Source organism: Opisthocomus hoazin, chromosome 4 (genome assembly GCF_030867145.1).
Source record: "Opisthocomus hoazin isolate bOpiHoa1 chromosome 4, bOpiHoa1.hap1, whole genome shotgun sequence".
Taxonomy (NCBI): domain Eukaryota; kingdom Metazoa; phylum Chordata; class Aves; order Opisthocomiformes; family Opisthocomidae; genus Opisthocomus; species Opisthocomus hoazin.
This window is the reverse complement of record NC_134417.1, coordinates 11,986,481-12,010,612: the sequence shown is the minus strand read 5'-3', so window position 1 is coordinate 12,010,612 and position 24,132 is coordinate 11,986,481. Positions and strand designations below refer to the sequence as shown.

General features: G+C 37.4%; 1 protein-coding gene across 2 annotated transcripts; it reads right to left on the bottom strand.

Moving 5' to 3' along the window:
* Window positions 1–187: 187 nt before the first annotated feature.
* Window positions 188–23,791, bottom strand: TRPC1 (transient receptor potential cation channel subfamily C member 1). Of its 2 annotated transcripts, XM_075418009.1 has the most exons (13): window positions 23,558–23,791; window positions 21,694–21,848; window positions 20,364–20,465; window positions 19,292–19,494; window positions 17,729–17,860; window positions 16,253–16,448; window positions 14,247–14,583; window positions 10,422–10,561; window positions 8,224–8,367; window positions 4,060–4,235; window positions 3,700–3,901; window positions 2,942–3,136; window positions 188–2,145 (listed from the first exon to the last, which is right to left on the bottom strand). In XM_075418009.1, the coding sequence occupies exons 1-13, from the start codon at window positions 23,691–23,693 to the stop codon at window positions 1,918–1,920; spliced, it is 2,346 nt and encodes a 781-aa protein (XP_075274124.1). In that variant the 5' UTR covers window positions 23,694–23,791; the 3' UTR covers window positions 188–1,917. The 2 variants fall into 2 exon arrangements, with proteins under 2 accessions (XP_075274124.1, XP_075274125.1); XM_075418010.1 differs by lacking the exon at window positions 188–2,145 and having other exon boundaries at window positions 2,942–3,005.
* Between the last annotated feature and the right edge of the window lie 341 nt (window positions 23,792–24,132).

Here is a 24,132-nt window from a genome sequence, read left to right as displayed (position 1 = left end):
CTGCAACTAGCTCAGGTATCACTTCGTGGCACTGCACGAAGCCATGTATAACATAAGGAAAGAAGGTAATACCACACTAATACCAGCTACCTTCCTTAAACTCACTATCTTAATGTGACAATGAAATTATTTTCAATGCGGTACCTGTTACAATGTGTTTCAAGTACGACTAATATTAATACAACTATTGTTTTTCAAAGAGCTTTTATTTGTCTGCTTCCTGTCTTGGATATACATAACATACACAGCACACAGTTTTTATGGTGGTGTATTATTCAAACATGAGATCTGAGTGCAAACACAAAATTCAGTGATCCTCTTTGCTTTGAACACAAGAGGTTAGCTCTTATTGATATGAAAAGCCAGCAGACTTATCAGAATACTTCTATACTAGAAGACTTCTGGAAGAAGACTATTAAACCCTAGTTCAGATATACATAATATGATAGTACACAAAATATATTACCTTTACAAGAAAGAGTTTTATAAGAATTCCTCCAAAAAAGTAAACACTCATGTAGGCCTCTGCTCTGTCAACCTCCCAAAATCAACTGTTATCAAAGACCACTACGGCTACCTGCGCCTTCTGGACATAAAACCATTTTAGAAGAGCACCATCATAACAGTAAAATTGTCAATCAATCCTTTAGCTGTCATAAATATAGTTATTTTGTAATTAAAAATACAGGAATTTCACATTTCTCAATTACAATTTGTCAACTTGAATTATATATAAGCATATAAAGCCATATAGGACCCTCTAGCACAGAAAATCCACAAAGCCCTTACTGTCCATTGTAAGCGAAGTCAAATCACATGTTTTCACACAACATAGTATTCCTGACACAAAAAAATGTTTAGCTTGGCAACAATTGTGGTAAGAAAAAAAAGGGAAAAAAGAAAGCCAAGTTTAAAAGGAGGATATGTAAAACCTGTCTAAAGCAGGCCCTTCTGAACTACAGCTGTCCAATGACCAGATACGACGTTATGTTCTCACAGAAAGAAGTGTACAGTGTTTCACAGGAATTGTTCAGCATTGCAAACAATAGCACTCACATGCTCCACCTCATTGCCTTTAAATCACAGGTTTTAATAAGTCAAATTATTTATCATCCAGATTTTAAAAACCCAAGATATTAAGCATTAAAAGTTCACAGGTTAGTTTTAAAATTCTGTTCCCAATCCTTAACATGTATAGTAAAACATACTGCTGAGGCACTGCTGAAAAATCCAAGCAGGAACTGATTGTCTTACATATAACTATAAACATTCAAGAAATGGTTAGTCTATTTTGAGTTCAAAATTTCAAGGCTCCCATGAAAGGGAAGAGTCTTGATGATTTGATTTTCTGTATTCTATAAATGTTAGTATACAGTTAACGTTAACATACAAAACTTGGCACTAGAACTGCCTCTTTCAGAGCCATACAGTCTTTGCATGCACTGTAACCTACAGTCAAACATGATTTCCAGCTGTGCTGGAAATTTTCTATTATTCTATATCTGACTTGTCTATTAAAAATAAACGTAGGCTGGACTTCTGTTTTAAAAACCCTATCTTCTTCCACAACTTGAAAAACAAGTATCAAAAAGGAACAAACAGCAAAAATAGAAGAAATAAACACATTGTGCTAGTTAAGAAGCTCTGACACCTGACAGCCACAGTCTGAGGAACATTAAAAAAATTCCTATATACAAATTTTATATGTACACTAAGATTAAGAGCTTAAGAAAATTATTATATCTGTTTTTGCATTTATTTCCACCTGTTCCGCATCTAGCTGCAACTCATGCAAATGCACTTTCAAATGTATTATTGTGCAATAATCTGCTTTTCTATTTGGTCTGGCGACAGAATTAGGTCAACACTTTCACCTATAGATATCTAAAAGTACACACCTTTTTTAAAAGTTAGGCCTTAGTTTCTTGGATAAAACATAGCATATTTAGATGTTCGAAAGCCAAGCAGGTCTCTCATTTCATTTCGGAATTTTGACAAGTCTTGCCGCAGTTCGTTTAGGTTTTCCACAGTTGCCTGATCCGTGCTTTGCATCTTCTGTCTCATGGAAGTCAAGTAACGGTGGACTAAGCAACACATCACCTTTTGATAATTCTCATCTCTCTTTTGCTTCAGATTTCTCCATTCCTTTAAACAAACATTACACACTTACTATGGAAAAGTGATTTTTGAGCCCTAAAGCCTGTATAAAATTATACAGAAAGTATGAACAAAATAACAAAGCTATTTCATGGACACATCCTGATGTGCACAAATGTACTATGGATGTAAATTGCTAGAAAAAATTAAATTTGATTATATATAATCTGCCATACCAACAAACCTGAAAATTTTTAGTCTACCTGCCTTGGTAATCGTCCTACGAGCAATTAAGAGTTCCATAATCCTCAATGTTTCTCAGTGCACATTCCATAAAGTCTTTGAATTTCATTTATTTAATACTATTTTTGTCAGCAAGAAAATGCAAAATTAGTGTGCAAAATTACAGGGTACAATAAGAGTCAACAAAAGGCTTCAGTGACCCTTTTTGGTTCTTTATTTTGACACTTCTATAATATGTTTAAAACCAATTACTTTCCCCAAAGAATACTCTAACCTCACCATTTCTGAGATCAGCACGTACTTCCCTTGTGGTTTCTATGAGTTTTCAATCAATCAAAGCATTTTTTCCAGACTATTTCTGGGGGAATTACGGGTTGGAGGGAAGGGAGTTGGAATTCCCCAAACTGAAAGTTAGTAGAATCTTAGTTAAGTAGAAATAGATTAACATTTATTTATATTTGGATGTAACACACGTTAATTCTATAGTTCCTATTTATTTTAGTAGCACTCACCATGTGACAGGCAGCTTCATACAGCAATTTGTGGATTCATTTTAGCAAACAGCACCTTTCCAGCTTCAGAGCCTATAACTGTTTCTTACCTTTAGGCTGTTCTGACGTTTCACTTTGCCACTTGATGTATGAGAGCAGATCCATTTACTGAGACTGTTGAAAAGATAACAGATAGTCTTGGGAGAGGGAATAACATTGAAAGGCGGAGGTAGCGTGCATTTGTCATCAAAGTAGCTAAGCCAAAGCTTGGCACGAGCAAACTTCCATTCCTTATCTTCATGATTCTAAAGCATCAGAAACATTAACAGAGATCAGAAGCAAAAGTATGAACAGGCTATTTCATAAATTTTATTTTCTCATACCTTAAAAACTGACCGTTATTTAACTTTGATTATATAGTATTTTACTATATAGATTACATAGTATGTTAACAATTTGTTTTAATATACTAATATTAAATAATTAAAATACAAAACATGTCTCCAATTCACTATATGCTCTAGCGTAAATACAAAATACAGCTATGAAGTTATAAAACCACTATCAAATGCCCAAGCACCAGAGCTTATCAACAATAGCACCTTGACTCAAACAGCTATTTTATCATCAAAGTCTTCAATTCCCAGAGGCCCAAAGCCTTGCACATGTTCAACATGCAAAGAAACCATTTTATTTGGTTCAAAGTAAATAAAGAGTTCGTATTTGAAGGAAAGATGCTCCTTGTGAGCTCAGAGACAGAGCTTATCCATGGAGGTCTGTAGATTAGTCTACACATCGTAGGAAGAAATTTGTATAAAATCCAAAGATACAGATAGCAATTACTGGTAATTAATCAGAAGCCACTTACTGCTATCAGCTGAAAACTTTTATGAAGCATTGCCACAAGGAGTTTAGTTAATACTATCACAACCACCACATTGTAGGTACCAACAATAACAGCACCCACAAAAGACTGTAATTCTTCACCATAGCTAAAACGTGTGACAAAGATTGCTACATGTGCCAGGGAGAATATATACCAGAACAGAGCAAAACATGTGCCAATAAACCTACAAAAACAAGAAAAGAAAATCCAGTTAGGTAAAGCAAACACCTAAAATGAGTTTATTTAATATAAATTCAAGTGCAGTGAAAATTTCTGGTTTTGTTTAATTACTACGAATTAAGGGCTAGAACAATACAACTACTTCATAGGTATCAAACTCACGAATGGAATGTGTCATTGCTCTGTTGTTCACAGAAAATCCCCGCACAGTCCTTTTCTTCATTTACAGTAAATCCTTTATCATAAAGTTGTGTCAATCCAATTGTGAATGAGAATAAGACAAGAAGAAACATGCCCAGAAATTTTCCAAAATCTTGTAGCATCTGCCCCATTGAAATCTGTGAAATAGATTTATTTCCATTTTAGTAAAACATGTAGTTATTTTTGTTTGTATTTTCTCCTTCAGCCTCTAATCCAGAACTTAAATTTAACTTAAATTTTAAGATGCTAAACAGACCTCAACATCAGGAGGTACCCTAGTACCATTTTACAGTGAAAAATTCTGGACGTTAGAAAGAAAATGTAAGTAGTTTTAATATCGCCTGGTAAGTTCAGATATTTCAATTACCCATAAGCAATAGTATGTACCCCTTATTCTTTACCTGTAATACCAATGGTAATAAGGAACTCACAAGTCAACAGATCAAAGCAGTAAATGAAATGCATTTGAGCATAAATACCATCACAGAAAGTTAAGAAAATACTTCATAAGGACACAGAATTAATAAAAACATTTGGAATCATCATTCACCACTAATCAAGAAGTGGTATACCAAAGCCCAGCTGCAGAACGCAGAATTACTTCACTGTATGTTTTATGTTAAGACTTAAAATATACACAACGTGTAGGTGTGTAAGCACATAAAAATTGAAGGGTTTAAAGTACAGAAGATGTGACACTAAATTCAGATCATTAGTTTCCATTTCAAAATATCCTACACAGAAGCTCGCAACAGTACAAATACAGCATCTTTAAAAAAAAAAATCATGCTTGTGCATTTTTCCAACCCAGAGAAGAGCCTGACTTGCTTCTGTCGTAAGTACAAATTTTTACACAGACACAGCATAAGCTGTTTACAGCATTTAAATTACTCTTCCTACAAACTTCTTCAGAGAACAATATACTATTATAAAAAATGTAAATATATAAAATGGTGCCAGGTAAATCTAATCCTCTACATAAATCAGTGTGTGGAAAGCCTAATCCTATATGAATCACAATCTATACCAAATCATAGACCAGAACTGTATCACTGGTCAAGTTTTGCAAGCACAAGTTTCCTGGGAGATGAAGTGCCAGCTCCTGCTCTCTCCCGTGCTGCTGGAACCTCACTGCGTACCCCTGCTGCACAGCAGATTCTCTCCGAGTCTTTGCAGTTTGCCACAGACATGGAGAATCTGCAACTGTAGGCAGAGCTCTGCAGTAATTACACTGTTTGGTCAGAGGATGAATGTAATCCTCATCATACTGTTTCATCACATCTACACTTTTAAAGGAAAAAACCCCAAACCAACAACAAAACATTTACCTTGTGGCAGGCAAGAGAGACACAAAGCAGATGAAAAAGGAATGCACAAAAAGTGCAAATCACCCAGAACTATTTTGATTGGATTAGAGTGTAATAAGACAGCCCAAATACAAGCTGCTTTCTTCACACAGTCACGCTATTCCTTTCAAAGTATTTAGAATTTCTAAGCATTTGAAATCTAATGGTCTAATCTAGGGGAATATTATTCTATCTTCTGTTAATAAAGAAAAACCACTACATATAGTCAACTTACAAATCAGTATTAAAATAGGTTTTATTAATCAATAAGTAACTGAATGCTTAAAAATAACTTTAATAGTCAAGAGAACGCAGGAGCTGCCTCTCCCCCCCCTACACTGTTGGGTTTCCATGCCATATTTGATTACCACCATTTGAACTTTGTGACCTACTTTCAGAAAATACTGTAACAGTTGTTGCACAAGCTGTACTGGCCAACAGTAATAACATAAGCTTCAGTGTGCCACTGAATGGGGTGACTGTTGACTGTTTTTATTTACTTGGAAAATTTCGTAACATAGCTTTCTAATAAAAAACTTGTGAAAGATCTAGTACATAAATAAATATGCACATTAAACAGTGAATCTCTTTAAAATGTGGAGAGACTTCAGCGTTCAATCAATTTGTATAACAAGCCTAATGTTTACTGCAACATCAAGACCCTAGTATTTGTTTCAGTAGTATTTGTTTCAAAGTATGCAAATACATTTCCATTTAAAAGTGTGTAAAATAAAAAATATAGAAGTAATTAACAGCGCCACAGCCACAGCTAGAGAGAAAAGGGCAGGAAGTAAAACAAACAAACAAAGCTGAGAGGAGAAACAGGCACTTTCCAATAATATTAAACTGGTTACGAGAACTATGAGCGTTCTTTTTAAAGCACTTTTTACAATGATTTTAAAAAGACCAATTTAACTAGCGATTATTTTTCTTTTCAAATAAGGACTATTCGCTATGAAACAAAAATATTCTAAAAGATAATTACTTGTGCAGCAAGATTAGGTACTCCAATTGTTAAACTGAGCTGGACCTTCAAGCCGGAGGTTTTCAGCTAGATCCTAAAGCCTTGATACAAGATGAGCCAAAATTATTTACTTCAGAACCTCCTTTGGTAGAGTGCTGCTCCCAAATGTTTATTCTGCCTTTATGCTTAGTAGAGATAATGTTTCTTGCAGGATCCTTTCAGATCATCCTCTTGCCCTAAAGCTCTTAAAATTAGTCCAGGTCATTAGAAGAAAGGACAAAGCATGGATCTGACCTGTTAGGACAAATTCCATCAGTATAATCACTGGATGACTACCTTATTTATCCCAAGCATCTTTTCATTCAACAGACACTTGCAAACCCAGTGATGATGCTGACAACCAGCTATATTAACTAAATCCTATCACTACTAGGGGAAAATAAACAAAAAAACAACCAAACAAACATTGGTACAAGAAAACAGCGACTTGTCTGATCTGTCATCACAAATCTCCCAAGAAGAAAGGCCAGATAAGCCAGAAGTATACCTACGCAAAGCTATGTCCAGCAAGCTATGCTCCTAATAACAAGTGCTTTAGTTTCTAAGGCTTTTCACTGGCAAAGTAACAAAACCAGTCAGTGCTGAGGACTCACGCTGAATGAAAAAAAAAAAAACCAAACACAGAAGGGAAAAAAATGTTGCTACTGGAATGAGAGGTGACTTCTACTCCCGATACTTTTTAGAATGACGCTTTCTTCCTCCTTTTACTCTAAAAAGGATTGAGGGACATAACTGCATCCTAAATGTGGTGTCTTAATAATAGTCCAGGGTCCCTCGCCTGGCCCCAAAGGTACTAGACCTTATGTCTACTATCATAGTGCACCCTTGGGTCCACCCAGTTTATCTGAAGTTCATCATGATGAATAGCACAAGACTAAGATGACGGGGTCTGCATTTAAAAACAGAAACCAACTAACAAAAATCCAGTACATGGCATAAACTCAGTAGAAAACTCCATGTCTGCTCTCAGATCAGGAGAAAAAAATTAAATTCTTTGCATAAAACCAGGTTAAATCCCAACTTTAAGTGAAAAATTTGCGTTTAGCTTAGAAACTGTTGTGGTCTCTACTGTTCCAGCACTGCAACACAAGACTGTTAATGCTTCCCCCCACCATCTCCAGATGACCAAGTTAAATGGATTACATAAGTACAATGTGGTTTTTACTGTCATTATCACTCACTGGAAAGCTCAAGCAAATACCAAGTAAGAAGAAACCTGTTCTCCTCTAACTGGCCATTTCAATACTCTTGAGAAATTTATATTTTTCAAACCAAAGCAACGTGCACAATTCAACTCAACATGCAACTTCAGTGAGATCACAGACACAAACAGAAAGGCTTTCGATTACTCTTCCTTGCTACACATCTCATTCATCTATCTTTTAGAGACAGAAGCTAGGACTATGATTTGCACAGAACTTTACAGAAAGAAACTTACAGTCTTCAAACGGCACACACTCATGCAGTATGTTAAGCTAACAACAGATGAAAACAAAAAGATAGCATAGGTACAATTATCATGGAAAAAGTATTGTAAGAAAGCGAACTACACCAGATCTTCCATTCTTTTTCTTACCTTTTTCCATCTAACTCAGTATGTTCTATACGAGAGATTAAATAACCAAACTTCAATACAACATTTCTTTCTACTTTTTACTTTCTTACTTTAATATCTTCTTTTTCTCTTTTCAATAAGACTCTTCATAGCAAATTAAGATCAAGTTGAATATTTTCTCAAGCAGTAGTGATATTCACCTGGAGTGGTCCCAGAATGGAGCTCGTTGTGTACATGAAGAAGAGACGCAGATAACTAAGAACATTAGCAAAAGCAAAAAGACCTTCTGCCACTAGGGTAGGATGGAATGCATCCCAGTCCTTCCTTTCAGCATAATCATGGAACTGCAGTACAAAAAGGACAAACCAAGATCACTGACATTATAAATACAGAAATGCACCCATGCACCACCCCCTACTTCTGCCTCCAAAACAGGCAACAGCTTAAAAGAAATTAACACATATAATTGACATATGACTCGCCTCTCAGGTATTTCCCTCTTTTTAGACAAAGACATTTTACAAGTCATTCCAGAGGAAGCCAAAAATCAGATTGTTGAAATTTAATGCCTAACTCTGCCACTCACTTGCTCAGCAAACCATTTATTCCTCTGTTCTGCTTTCCCTTCTTCTCCGTTTTGCACGGTTTGTTGAAACAGGGACTCATGTACTTCATAAACACGTGCATTGTTTAGTGTAATAGGCCTCAGTCAAAATCAACATGAAAATGCTGCCAAGAAAACTAACGTACACATGCAATTGCAATGTGGTGACAGCTGGTCTTAACTAGTTTTAGAAATCTGGGGTTCCTTCAATGGATTTTATGAAAGACTACACAGAATGGAACTCACAAGTAAACTGGTGGTGTAAACACACCCTTAAAGTATATCCATTAGGTGTTATTTAAATATCCACAGAATATCCACAGACCCCTAACTTCCAACTTGGCTGAAAACATTCAGCATTTATAGTACCAGCTTCTGCTGTCTCAAAATGGGAGATTCAGAAACTACGGAACTCAAAGCTGCTTTAAAATAACTTGCCCAAAAGTGTGCTGCACAAAGCTGGCAAGAAACAGGGATAAACATGTTTTTATACATTGCAATTGCATATGTACAACTCCTTCTGCTACAGAGACTCTATCTCTTACAGCTCCAGTGCCTACAATATGGACCTAAGATGTAAAACAAACATTTTTATTTGGTTTTCTAAATAGTTTATAAGCTATAAAAATAAATTTTGCCATATAGAAGTGGCAAAAAAACCATCATGTGCCTGTTACATAGAACAGGAGTCCAGCATCTTCAGAAAAGTTACAACTTAAATTAGTAGCAAAGGGGTCTTAGCAAAGGAACTGCTACTACAGACATGTGCTGACTGCAAAGCAATGGTTGGGAAGGCAGCCCAACATGGCATTCTCTGTTTTTTCCAAGAAATGAAGCTTTCCTTTCTAAATGATTACCAGCCTCTGATTCAATGCAAGGATAGGTAAATGAGCCAAACATCAAGTTGGGAAGTACTGAAGCATTTTATTTCCCTCCCAACTGCCAGACAGCTGTCAACTCAGTTTGCAATGCAAAATAATGGTGCTACTGCACTGGCTTGAATTTTGCTAAAATACGCATATTCAATTGGTCTGGCAGCTTGCCATATGCTGTGTGGCTAACAACACAGGCAACAGAATGGGAATGATCATTCTCAAAACCTGCATCTTCAATCAAATCCAGATGGCTTTTCACAGAGAAAAGACAATGCTCCTCTGCGGTCTCAGGGCTTTTTTCCTTACTACAAAAAACATCCCCATCGAATCAAATAACCCCACCAAACCAAAAACAATTAAAAAAACACCCACAACCACCTATGATATTTGAGCATATGTAATCAAGAGCCAAATAAAACTTTCTGTAACAAAAAAAGCTTTAGGCAATTTAAACACAGAGATTACTATTAGCTTTCGGCGTAGTACTGATCTATGGAATCAGACGAACTCAAATGCAAAATCAGATGAGCTGTACAAGGAGATTTCCCCAAATGAAAATCAAGCCATTTGGAAGACCAGCCGGTTCCTCCAAGGAAGACAGTAGCTCTGTTTGGGGTCCCCAAGTACTTCGACAGGTCTTGATGCGTCTTCTAACTCCCACCTGCCTCATCAGCTTCTCTTTCCAGCCTGAGATGCAACAAGGCCACAGATCTTGACAACTACATGGCATATACCACATAGAACACTTAACTCGGAAGCCTAAACTGTATCCACATAGTAGGCTATAACTGATGCAGTACACTTAACTACAATATACTACTACTAACACACTACACATAATATACGTTTACATACTTTGCAGCAATGTACTAAAATTCTATTTGCCCAGAGGAGCTTTGGATCTATGATGGGTGCTTACCTTGTTATGGGCAACTACTTTGAGAGCAAAAGTTGCCAAATACAGGGAGTTCATGACAAAACTAAGCTGATTACGGGATTCTTCTAAAAAGTCTTCTAAACCATCATACCAGAGTCTTTTAACATCTGACCACACCATTCCTGCAGCAAAAAAAAAAAAGCCAGGGAAGTCAAGCCATTTCACTGAATAGATACTCTTTTACCACTAAAGCACTTTTGACGGGCTTTTGTAAATGATATTTTAGCAAAGAGAAAGAAGTGGAGTAATCAAGTAAATCTGCTGAAAGAACTGCAGTGGATTACAAGCACTAACCATACAGCAACAAGACATTTAACCTTTTCAAGCCTACTTCCCAACTAAGAAACACATTCTCCAATAAAAAAGGCAAAAGAGGCAATGAATAGCAGAAAAATTGGACAGAAAAAGGTCGAATTTAAATAAAGGTAGAGGGCTAGAATAAAAATGCTTTTTCTGAATGAAAAGTATCCACCTTTTCGCAAAAGCACTATAGAAAGCATTACATTGCTATGTAAAGTATCAAGTATTTTTTGAAAGTGAGTAGGTATCACAAACATTTTTTTAAGAATAACAAGCCCACTAACTGTTAGTGAGAAGATCAAAAAGTAGAAGCTTTTCATACCCTAACTGATATTAAATATCATTGAAGGAGAAAAGAGACCATGACTTCAGTTTGCAAAAATCAGAAGTTTAACTTAGAGCAATATACACTTAAATATCCAGTATCTTTATTGCAAAGTGAATTTTACCATTGTTCACAATGTCTGGCTGCACAGAAAAACACAGTTGCTAAGAATTTTACTAAGTGTCTCTTACAGACTTGACATTTCTGTAATACTTGAAAGGACTGTCAGACGAAATATAATGGCACCTTTGATTTCTATGAATAATCAGTTATTTCATGGGGTTTTTTTGAGTACTTCAGAAGTATGCTGCTATATTTAGGACAAGAAGAAAAGCAGTGTGTGTATAAATTATAGTTTAAAACTGTTAGACTTGGTTCAGCTTTTAGGAGTTTGCTGAAACTTTGGCCCAATAAGGGCAAGATACAGTGAATGGAAAAAAATAATATCAGGTATTTATGCATGACTATCTGTTCAGTCAGCTTTGCAGCAATGTTGCAAGGCATAATAAACTGTGCAGAGTTCCTTAAAATACTTCTATAAATCTCCCTTCTTCCTGGTTATAAAGAAAATCTCTAAACCAGAACCTCTGTGCCCCCATATGATCACCATGTATTTTACAATAAATTTGTCACAGAGTCAGTAGAAAGGGATGGAGAAGTAGAAGATGCTTTAATTGATGTTATTTACACACACTGGAATTTGATTTCTGTTGCTTTGTCTTGCTGGGGAAGACACTTGTATGATTTAGGCTCAACAACTTGGAAAAGAGAATTACTGTATTTACGATTTTGCAAGTTAATCTAGCAGAACACAAAACTAGCTGCTAACTTTTAAGTGTTAGAAATTCTGCTGTGGCCATTTTGATTTTTAGAAAGTATTTTAATGGGACTATAGAAGATAGTAATATAGGTAAATCTTGTTACTTGGTTCTTTTTATTCCAATTAATTTTGTCACACGTTTTCCAAATACAAATATTCAGTAAGTTGAAAAGAATGTAAGTAAACAGTACGAGATTACAAAATAGGTATTTAAGCTATAAATGCAATTTCTATTAAAAAAATCTTATGATTCAATAATGTGAAAACCAACCTGATTTTAATGATTTGTGTTATAGGTCATTTTTCAATCCTATCTAAAATCCACATGTTAAAATACTACAGGAAGAAAATAAAATCTTGCTATGGCCCTTCATTAAAATTTCTCAGACCACCTAATGACACACTTTCTACCTACAGTAGATTTGATGGAACATACAAATTTCTAAAATCAGACATTGAATCTCAAAACAGGAGGAATCTGTAACGCTGACTTGTACTCCACATCTGAAGCTTTCAAGTTTCTTTTAAGACCTGCATAGGTTTGTATGTGGGGTACAATAAACTACTCACAACTACTTAGATAAAAACTGTGGTGTTTTCAACTGCTTTAAAAGTCCAGTCAACCAAACGTTACATACCTAATTACCTTAAATTAAGGTGTAAGTTTCCTTGAATGCATCGACCAAATTTTAATGTAAAAACAAACACATACCAACCAACTAAAAACATGGTCAAAGGTTTTACGAATTTCCAACCTAAAGTTTATGAGTACTCAACAAAAATTATACCTGTGCTCCCTCTACTGCATCAATCAGAATTAACATGCGTCCTTTGAGGTACAGTTATGCTAATTGGTGACAATGACATACAAAAATGGAAAGTTATCAGACAGGAAAGTAATACTTCTTTCTGTATTTTAAAACAAGGATGAGGTAAATGCACAGCTTCAACTGATTAGACTAAGATGGAGCATGCATACAAAAACATATACAACATATACTTTTTTTCTTTAAACAATATGCCAACTCTGCCACAAGTCCAAATTATATTATTAACTACTTTTCAAGTCAAGCATTACAGAATTGGTCATGAAAGACTGAGTTGTTACTTACTCCTGATGGCAATTTTGTATATATTCAAAATCCTCTCCCAGAGTTGAGGAGAATGCTATAAAAACTTCATGTTTATAATTATGAAAGAGATTTTGCAGAACCCTAAATTTTGGCAATCGTTTAAAGTTGGATTAGTCCAACAAAAATGTACAGAACCGTCCTGTTCTATCTAGGTAGAGCAAACTAAAATAGAAACAAAAACAGTGCAGGAATAGATTTTATGACTGTAACTTCATGCTTACTCCGACTATTTAGAATCCACCAAAACTGTAACTAACTTGCATACAATGCACAAATGCTTTTAGTCTACTTTATGATTACATAAAGATCTTCTAGATAAAGATAGCTAGATTGTCAAAGAAGCACTAACTTTACTAGTATTATTCAGATGCTAGTATAATTCCATACACAGACATACAAGTAATCAAGAAGCTCGGAACATTCCTACTACTTATTTTTATAGAATTCATAGAATCATGGAATATTCTGAGTTGGAAGGGACGCACACAGATCATCAAGTGCAACTACTGACTCCACACCGGGCAACCTGAAAGTTAAACCATCTACTTCAGAGCGTTGTCCAAACACTGCTTGTAAGAGAGAGCTGGAAGAAATTAAAAGTTTTGTGGATTGTTGGCTGATGAAAACACAAAACAAGTTTGACTCACAATGATTAAACCTACATACAAAATAATACTACCTACTCATGAAAAATTACTGGAAAAAATCTAAAGTGATGTTTGAATTAATTTTGCTCCTCAGCATCAAGGAAAACTAGACGATGACAGGCTTTTATCTGTTACAATACTGTTAATCTGAGGAACACACACTTGCTTTGACTTCAGGTTATTTTTCTTTCCTTTTTTTTTTTTTTAAGATCAGAATTTAAAAATGTCTAGCAAGATACACAGCTTTTGTATTAGTTTATTATTGCACAACCAAATCTCACTTGCATCACTCTGAATGCCACCAGTCCCTCTGAAGAAAAATTCACATTCCTCCTCTGTTCGATTCTGCAACATTCTGTTTCTGATGCTTCACTTTCTGCGATAACTAGAGATTGTTCTAACACTTCACATCCCTTCCTCAAAATGTGTTTGGGTTCTTTTTTTTCCTGTAATACTATCCTCCAAAGAGTAAACTTCGGTCAGGCAATGAGTAACATGCTAATTTCATAAGCAGGTAGTACAAATCATTATTGTTTGATCAACATCAGCAATTGTCACCCAATCTACCCAAACCATACCTACCAATTAGCCATATTATCAGAAGATAGTCTATTCTCTCAAGGGCAGGTCCCATTGTATTCTTCTTATTCTCATTGTAGACAAGGGAGTACAAATTAAGTAGTAACAGAAATGTGAAATATGAAGCTCCATGAATAATAAACTTCATAAAAGGAGTGTGAATTATTCGACCTACTCGAGATTTAGGGGCTAACAAGTAACACAGGGACAGAACTGGCCAGAAAATGCCAACCATCAAAACAGTTAAAATTTTCTTGCACGTGTGCTTGCGTCGATAGCCTGCCATCTGTCCAAACCACACAGTGTTTAGAAACTGCTGGCAGTTAGACTGAGCAACAAACTGGTGGGAAAAACAAACAAGAAATCAGTCTCAGGTTTCTTAACACAGATTACTAATTTACATTATTAACATTTATTTTCAAATTATGTGTAGTTACCAATGAACAAGAAAAGGCAACATTAAATTGAAGTAAATATCTCATAAAAGAACAAAAGTTCTATGGACCCATTAGGATTATAAACATCTATAATTTTAATTTCCTTCTAAAACCAGCAACTAAACATGAATTATACACACTAGACTTTTAATGGCTTTCAGGTCCAGAATGAGTTTTGATTTCTAATTATTTAGAAATCTAGCATATAAGTAACATTATACTTCAGACAGCTTCATTGTCTGTTATTATAAAATACAGTGAACTTAGCTGAAGAAAAAGATACTGCTATTATAAAATACTATCCACACTGTCAAACACAACATCTTGTAAGATGAGGACTAAAGTGGCCAAGCAGTTTTTTACATATCATTTCTTACAATCATTATGACTCTATTCAGCAGGGTTAATTTTAATTCAGAGTAAACTATGTTATGTAAATCTCTCAAAAGAAGATCATTTTGGTCTGAAGGTTATGTAGATTATGCAAAGGTAATTTGATATTTGAAGTGCTTATTTGCATGGAGTTACAAAAGAATGTATTTCACTAGAGGATGCTTTGTCATTTAATTTAAAAAAAAAAAATCAACAAAAATAACCTTGATATTATCATCACATATTAGAATGCATCACAAAAAACTGACGCTATAGTAAACTTGCCAGGAATAAAACCTATTCTGCAAAGATACTTTCCTCATACTACACAAAAACCGTTGCTATTCTTCAACCACTGTGGTAAAAACAAGCTGTGCTCAAAACCAGAAGAATGTCTCAAATACCTCAGTATGTTTGTTTAACGCATACCAGAAACGTGTAATGCTGATTCTAGGACATTCCATAACTATGGCTTATGACTTTTAAACACTCTGCATTTTAAGAGTTTCACAAACAGTTTAAGTCTCGATAGACAGAATTATAATGCCTTCTGCAAATGCTAACTGAAAATGGATTTTGTATGGAAAGGAAACCTCTCTGTCCCCAGTCCTTTTACTGGAATCCGACAAACACCCATTTGCCTTCTAGTACAGCAAAGCTAGAGCTGTAATTTGTCAAGGGATAAAGACAACAATGACCTACTGCATGAAGCAAGTTCCGACTGATGGCATAAAAAGGCGCTACTATTCTGGAACAGAGGCGCTATTCGGTTATACCAGCACAGGTCTAACATAATTCTGAACAGCACAGACCAAGCCTGAGCCAAAGCTGAACAGCTAATGACAAGTGAGAAGATGATAAATCACGTATGGCACCTAAGGACCCATGCTTCTCTAGGCAAGGATTTAACGAGGATCTGAACAAACAATTATCACTACTAGAGCTGTTCATAAAAGAGCGGTAGTATATACTCCAATACAGCAAATACTACATTCTTCTCCACAGTAAATACTGAAGAATTACTTGGTATCTTGCAATATCATTTCCCTGTTTCACATGCAGATGTTCTGTGTATTACGATCTCTTCTGTAACTCCTGCAAATCTTTTCCACTTCTACGGTTACAGGCAGAACAATGAACTAAACTAATTACTAGCAAAATATGACATGGAAAGCTTATGACATTACTGCAAAGACAAACCTCTTTTTGATTATACTTGATTGCAAGTTTTAAGCGACTTAAGTTCATCCTCTCTTCCAACAGTCCTCGCTTGTCTACATGTTCATCGCTAGCTGTGTGATTCAGAATAACTTCCAGCTCCCGTGAATTCCGTGCTTGTGCAAGCAAATCTTTAGCAAAGGTTTTGCACTGTTGAGCTAGCTCCTCATAATCATTTCTGAAAGACAGAGAAACAGTACATACTACTACACTGCTCGCATATTTTCCATTAAATCACTGACTAACCATTTTTGGTTGGGATTGTACATTATGCTAAGACAAATTAAGACTAAAAAACCCAACAGTCATATGTCAAGATCCAAGCATTCTGAAGACAACTCTGGGTAGTTTTCACCATGTAACATGACTTCATTTTAGTTTGCAACTCCACTAGATAGAGAAACGGACTTACAGTACACAAAAAATCTTATAAGTTCCATATAAAGAGTTAAAGTTTAGAACTATTTCCAGGAGATGAGAAAGTGTAGTAGTCACAAAATATGACACTGGTAATTCATCATTTGGACTTTTCACTTGGAAGTGAAGTTGTTTTGCGTTTTGCTTTATTACTGTCATCTGAAAATGAAAGTCCATTCACTGATACTATTTATTAATATAATAAACACAAGAAAAGAAACAATGTTTGCTTGTCTCACCTGGCACACAGTTCATTTTATTGCCAATTTGTATCATAAAAATGGAACAGCTTAACACTTATTACGAAAGACAATCAGCTATGAAACCAGAAAATTCATATATTATTTAGGAAAATAAAATTTCAGCCCATACGAACATTTGCTTTCACGTTCTCAGAAAAATACATGCTTTTGTGCTGGTAAGTTTCAAAATGATAGACAACTGCATGTTTTAAACATAAAACTACACTAAGCATTTGTTCATTGAATAGACAGGGCATTTTCACCATGAAGTCTTCTACACACACATGCATATTATATATGCACACACGTGTGTGCGCTGTTCAGAGTCTTGTAAGGAGCAAAATTAAGAAACAATACCTGAAACAACTCCCAGGAGGAGTCAGGTTAGTATAAACAACGTGTTGCATACTCCTACAGTAATGTGTGTGCGGGGGGGAAGTGCAGAGTACTAATGAGATATTGATACGATTAATCATATCAATATGATATGTGTGTGATCTTGAAATAAGTCAGCTTTTAGCATCATTTCTATTTATTTTTTCCACAGCAGAGCTGAAATTTTAACAGTTGGTGCAACTATACACATTGAACTACCTACACCTAAAAGGATTTAAACTAATCAAGCCGTCAAAATGACTGCTAATGAGGCATAAATTATACAACTTGTTATGATGTCTAATTATCATTTTAAACACTCTATTTACAAAAAAATAAGAATGAATCTTTTCTAATGCATACATATTTCTATACATATAATTTCATAAAAGTGTTAAAGTTGGTTTGTGTTTTCAATTCCTACCTGAATTCAACCTCAACAAGGCTTAATTCTTTCAAGTCTGCACTAAGTTCAAAAGCTCGCAGGATCGGATCCTCCTCTGTCAACATGATTAAAGCAGGACTGGCCAAACACCGATAAATATCAAGACGAAACCTGTGACAAAAGAATAGCAAGCAACATGGAGATGTTTGATTTGATTCGCAGTTCCAAATCAGAACCTATTCAAAAGTTTGCATAAAAGAGTCAGCTGAAAGACAAAACAACTGGGTTTCTTAAAATCAGACAGTACAAGCATTAAATGTGGTATGTCATGGAAGATACTGTCCTTCACATACTGAGAATAACAGGGATTCTAAGTATCAAAAAATAGCCAGATTGGTTCCCTCTTCTTTTCCTCTACTGCTGCTGTTATCAGCACGTCAGCAGAAGGCCATCAGATATGTACCAGGTACTGGTAAATGTTTGACATTTTAAGTGTTATACAGTAGCTCTCATTGGTTCTTCCAAGTGGAAATAAGAGAGGGAATTAAAGCATTTAAGGCAATCTTCTATTTTAACAAACTAAATTAAAAACAGTGGGGAGCTTTAATGTGTAATACAAAATAAAATTTAAAAAAAATCACGGGAAGCATCTGAAAGGATGTTTTCCCCTTGCAGTGACTCATGAACACAGAAACAAAGTCGGTTATCCGTTGTAGTTTAAACTAAGAGCTGTTATCTCAAACGTTTCTCTTGCTTGCTTGCGTGGGATACCCTGATGCTTTTTCTCATACTGAAGTTAATGATATGGGGTACCAGATGAATGTTGCCATTACAGGTACCAGAATGAGGCCTATAGTAGCTGAATACCACTAACAATTAACCTTTCACTTCCCTTGTTTTTCAGTAATTTGGATACATACTGGAGTAATTATGTAATAATTAATTGTACATTGTAATTGCAGTCCACTTACGATCTTTGAGCTCTGTGATTTTTCACCCCAACTCTCGCATATTAAATTGTATTCAACGCTCAAATACGTTCTTAAGTTAACCAGACAAAATATTGTTACGACTGGTAAATCCCTCTTCTCATCTGAACCTTTATTAAAAAGCTTTCTACTTTCAAAAATAATGAAGAAAAAAGAAAAATAGAATTGTCTTTAGTTTGCATTCATCAATCCATGCTACATAAACACTTCTAGAAACAGGATACAGAATTATCTGCCTCCTCATTCTGGCTCAAAAAAGCCCAAGTATTAACTAACTTGAGAAAAATTTTATTTGGATAGTTCCTATTCTCCAAAGCCAAAGATAGCTAGAATGTTTGTGACACAAATGGTAGAAAGGAAAGGCACTTAGCTTAATATGCACAGTGACTAGGAGTATAAAACCAAAATGAAAAAAACCCCACCACTTTCCACCAGCCTTTTCCAGCCCAACCCAATCCCTAGAACTACTGTCTCCCACAATAAAGGCTACAATACATCAAAGGAATCCACTCAAACATCACCTTAAAGTGAAAAAGGAAATATACTGAATCTGACCCAATACCAGAGAATTAAGACAAGAGTTTTTGTATTGCCTACAACTAGTAAGCGTTACCTGGAATGTCGCAGACTATCTTTCTTGTTCTTTGCAGTACACAGTGTGCATTCACAGCCCACAGCATGAGGTTTGGGTAATGATATGTCTTGCTTTAACAGCATGGTGAGAATTTCATAGTTGTTACGATGAGCAGCTAAAATGACAGGTGCCACATCCATGGTTGTCGAGTACTCTGGGTTCTGAATGCGTTCCATTAGTTTCTGAAATAAAATGTAGGAAGTATCTAAATTTATTACACAGTGTTCTATTACAGTGTTTACATGCAAGGGGTTTTTTGATTGTTCAACAATGAATCCCTTTTCAAAATATTTTCCTATGTTTTGTAACATGAAAATAAGGAAAAATTTGTAACAACATTCAAACACCTCTCAGATAAATACTGCAAAAAAAACTAAAACAGAGATGTTTCTGGCTTATTTACATAAAAAACCTGACATTCAGTGCCTACCTTCTCCAATATACATGCATGATATTAAACAGTGCATTTTGCTATAGTTTGAGAAAAAAACCATTATGAGTGTATTTACCGTCTAAGCCCAGCAAAAATATCCTGACTGTACTCTACTCTGTTACACAACACCTTATTCCTTCTCTCTCTCCACCTCTACTTGTGAACTTTTAGAAGTTCTTTGATACTTAACCACTGTCAATGTAAGTTTCAACTGATTAACTTCAAGGTGAAGATCTGATGTTCACAGATTTGCTTGAAAAATTCACGAAGCGTCAACACATGAATATACCTGTTATAGGTCAAGGCTGCTAAATACCTTGCAAACAGTCTACAAGAACAAATTCATAACCACTCTATTTTTTTCTCTTCGGGACTAACTAGGCATCTGTTAACATTTAGCACATATAAAGCCATCGGATTCCTTAGGCAGTAAAAACAACGTATTCTATCCTTTAAGACAAAAGAGGCTATAAAAATAATCCCTAACGTCCAGATTCTATCACCTTTGAGATGTAGAATTTCATTTAAGAACATTGTTTTAAATACTATGGTTACCCAGAATGCAATAGCACAGGCCCCCACTCCCCGACCAAAAATCAAGGAACAACACCACTCAACTACAATGGTCGGTCTGGAGGATCTTTTTGGTCGGTGATTAAGCAGAATGTCAACAGCTCCCACCACTTCCGAGTCAATAGCCACCAAAAGTGCATCCGACGACTAAGGGAAGAAAACAAGTCATACGTGACAACAGCAGTAACTTGAACAGCATAAGAGTCAATATAAAGCTAAACTGCATTTTTTAGAAGATTTATTTTTAAGGTACTAAAACAATGTTCTGTATTATCACCACGCATGCGATCAGGAGACAAATTCAGGTTGTCATTCCAGGAGTTAGCATAGCATTACTGACAACTTGTTTCATCGCACAAAAAGCAGAAGAACCAATTGTAGAAATTATTTCCAAGCAAAGATCATGCAGGATACTTGCAACAATCAAGTTCTAAGGGACATTTTACCAGCTTATTAAAAATGTTAAAAACAAGTGTCTGTGCAACACAACTCAGGCATTTGGGATACTTCAGCCCAGCATTCATCGTTTTGCGATAAAGCTAGGAACACAGGGGGTTTTTGCGGGCTGGTAACTCCTGCTGAAATTTCTCTTCACTTGAGCTGAGCAGCTTTTAATTTTCCCTACAGCTGACATTATTCTTTTTTTTTCACTTCAGAAAATTCAAAATTTACTTTAAAAATAAAAGAAAAAAGTACAGCTTTTATTATCGTCACTAAAAAGGAGATCCAGGGAGGGAAAAGCTTGTTGGTTTTGTTCTGTCCAATATCAAACAACCTAACAAAAGATACTAATTTTCCCTGTCTTACACATTTCAGCCATCATAGCTAGAACTCTCCCAGCAGCAGCAGAGATGTTGCATATAGTTAAAGAAGTATTGCTGGTATGAAACTGCCACTGCCATCAAGCACAGATCAAGCTGAACAAGCAAGCACTGCAGAAATGCATGGCTGCCTTAATTGAAATTCATCTATTATAATGTGCATTTTTCTAACTGTGCTACCATTTTGTAAGTGACTAATATTACATTCTACACTTTTTAATATGATGCACTCTGACTATATACTGTTTATTTCGCTTGAAGATAACATATACATTATCTCTACAACAGGATTAACATTTAAAATAAAATTCAGACTTGTTAATATCATTTAAAATGTTACTATACATTCGCCATGCCAATAAAATCCCACAAGAAAAGTAAATTAGTGAGAAGAAAACACTTGCACAATTACTAACTGGAAAAAGAACTGAAGTGCCTACAAAGATTCTATTTCCTTCCAATTTCCGACAGATTAACAGAGAAGATGTATAAAGAGTAGAACACGCAGATCAACAACTACACTGAAAATTTTCAGTAACTTCTATGTTGTATACCTGGCAGCCGTAATCCAAAAGAAGCTGTAATATGTCCAAGTTTTCATTTTCAATAGTTATGGTAACAGCATTTCGTCCAAGCACATCCACACAATTTATGTTCATTTCGCCCGAGCTGTTTTCCTCTAAGAGTTTCTTAACCATGTAATAGTCACCTGCACAAGTAACATATGAGCAAGTCACTCAGTATTATCACAAAGCACTAAAAGCATGTGAACATTATAAGTACCAGGTACCATTAAACAAGACAACATTCCATAGCTGACAACAGACACTGAGTATGTCGGACAATTAAGAAGCCAAGGTAGATATGTCTTCTCTCATCAGGGAGGAAACTGAAGATACTTCATGAGGTCTCTTTCAGGAAAACATGAAGACACCTACTTTAATTCACCCCTTATTTCCAGTCCTAAACACAAACACATGCAAAAGCATGGGTATTTTTCAAAACTGGGGTAATAGCTCATACAAAACCTGTTGGACACAGGAAACATCAAGTTCAACTACATCAGGGAAGGCGTCTCCATTCATATGAGCCACAGGCTCAAAAAAGTCCTCTCTACAGTGCTACAAACAGGTTTGCATCTTCCTTGAGCAGAAGCCACGCGAGTCTTCTCTGTATCACTCCAATTTTAGTATATAGATCATCAAAGCAGCCGTGATATGATGCTGCAGTGTTATAAAATTTAAGCTAGTAAGTCTAACGAGCAAGTAAAGCTAACTACAGTAAGATGTACGTAAGATGCACTTTGCTACCTGACTAAAGACACACCAGGCTGCCCTGTCTAGTATGATTCTGTTTAATTGATTCTTGGCAAAGATAAAAGCTTTGAACTATTTTTGTCTCTATGGTAACAAATTGTTTTGCAACATAGAAGACCATGAAAAAGACAGACCTTAGTGCAGAACACTTACAGAAGCATATACAGAATACTTCTGTGTACGTACTTCTCTGCACGTAGAATACGTACTGTCTGCAAGAGTAGTAAACCAACTACTATACACACTTTTCTTTTTTTAACATTTTTCGCTGTGCATCCTTTTAGCTCCCTAAGCCTCTTTTTTTCTGCTTGGAGAGAAAGCTGCAGCTCGGTCCGCTCCTCGGGACAGATGACCCAGCAGCACGGCAGCAGGCGACCCGCCGCAGAGAGCACCAGCACCAACCTCCCGAGCCCGCTGGCTAACGTCACGGCAGAAGGACGCCGTGGCTGCGAAGGAACCCCAGCACACGGCCAGCAGGCAGCTCTGCGTACGAACACGCCAGCTTCGGCAGCCCTGCTGATGCCCTGAGGTACACACCACCATTCAGCACACGGGTAGAAGCCTGTCTCAGACACAGTAAGATCGGTTTAAGATTATGTTTCTACTCCAGAGACAACTAAATATACCCTAAAAGTAAGTGGCATACTTTAGAAAGGAAAATTTCTTCCCATGCACCAGCACGGGTGCAAACCATAGGAACCTCGTCTCACTCGTCCTGGGGCCGTCCAGACCAGCCCCCGATTTTACAGCAACTACGTACTCACAGACCCTCTCACAGCGAATGCCCTGTTCTGGCACCGAGCGAGCTCCCTCACAGGCCCAGCAGCAGCCGGCCCAGCATCCCCCTTCCCGGCACCGGGGAGCGCAGCAGCTGGCGGGGCCGCGGGGCCGGAGCAGGGCGGCCTCGCCGCAGGCGGCTCCAGAGCCGAGGCGAGCCCAGAGGCCGCAGGGCCGCCCGGCAGCGGCCGCGCAGCGGGGCATGGCGAGGACCCGCCGCCCCCGAGGTGCAAGGGCTCAGCCCCGGGGCCGGGGCGGGCTCAGGCCCTGGCAGCGAGCGGCCGAGGCCTCCGCTCCCCGAGGGCGCGGCAGGCGGGGCCGGTACCTTTGTCGCACGCCAGCAGGAAGAGCTTCTCGTCCAGGGTAGTCTCCTCCTTCACCTGCCGCACGTCCTTCAGCGCCAGCAGCTTGTTCGGCGAGGCCGAGGCGGACGGGTCCGCGCTCTGGTACAAGGCGGCCATGGCGCCGGCTCCGCCAGGCCCATCAGAGCGCGGGCGGGGCGGTGGCGCGGCGCAGCGCGACCCCCGGTGCCCGCCGCCAGCGCGGAGGGAGCACGGCCGCAGTCCCCGGCGCTGTCAGCCCGCGGGCAGGGCCGGGCCGGGCGCGGCAGGGCCGGGCCGGGCGCAGGGCGGCCGCTCCCCGCGCACTGCGCAGGCTCCAATGGCGGCGCCCCCTGCGCGGGGCAGCGGGAGGGCGGGGGGGCAGCGGGGGCTATGGCGGCGGAGAGCAGCGCAGGCACCGCCGGCCCGTCTGCCCCTCCCGCGGGGGGGAGGAGCTGTTCCAGGCACTGGTGTGCAAATATTTGTTAAACTGTATTTTCAGTCACTGTGCTCTTCTGTCAATGCTTCTAGAAGTCACAGCTATTGTTTTCCCTTCCCCTATTATCTGCCAAATGTCTCC

Bases quoted from the DNA above. Each gene is read 5' to 3' on its own strand.
- TRPC1 (XM_075418009.1), bottom strand. From the start codon at position 23,693: ATGGCCGCCTTGTACCAGAGCGCGGACCCGTCCGCCTCGGCCTCGCCG. The intron at 4,236-8,223 runs GTGAATATCACT...TCTATTTCACAG, and splicing joins CCATTCTGGGACCACTCCAG to ATTTCAATGGGGCAGATGCT. The intron at 3,902-4,059 runs GTGAGTTTGATA...TTGTTTTTGTAG, and splicing joins AGCAATGACACATTCCATTC to GTTTATTGGCACATGTTTTG.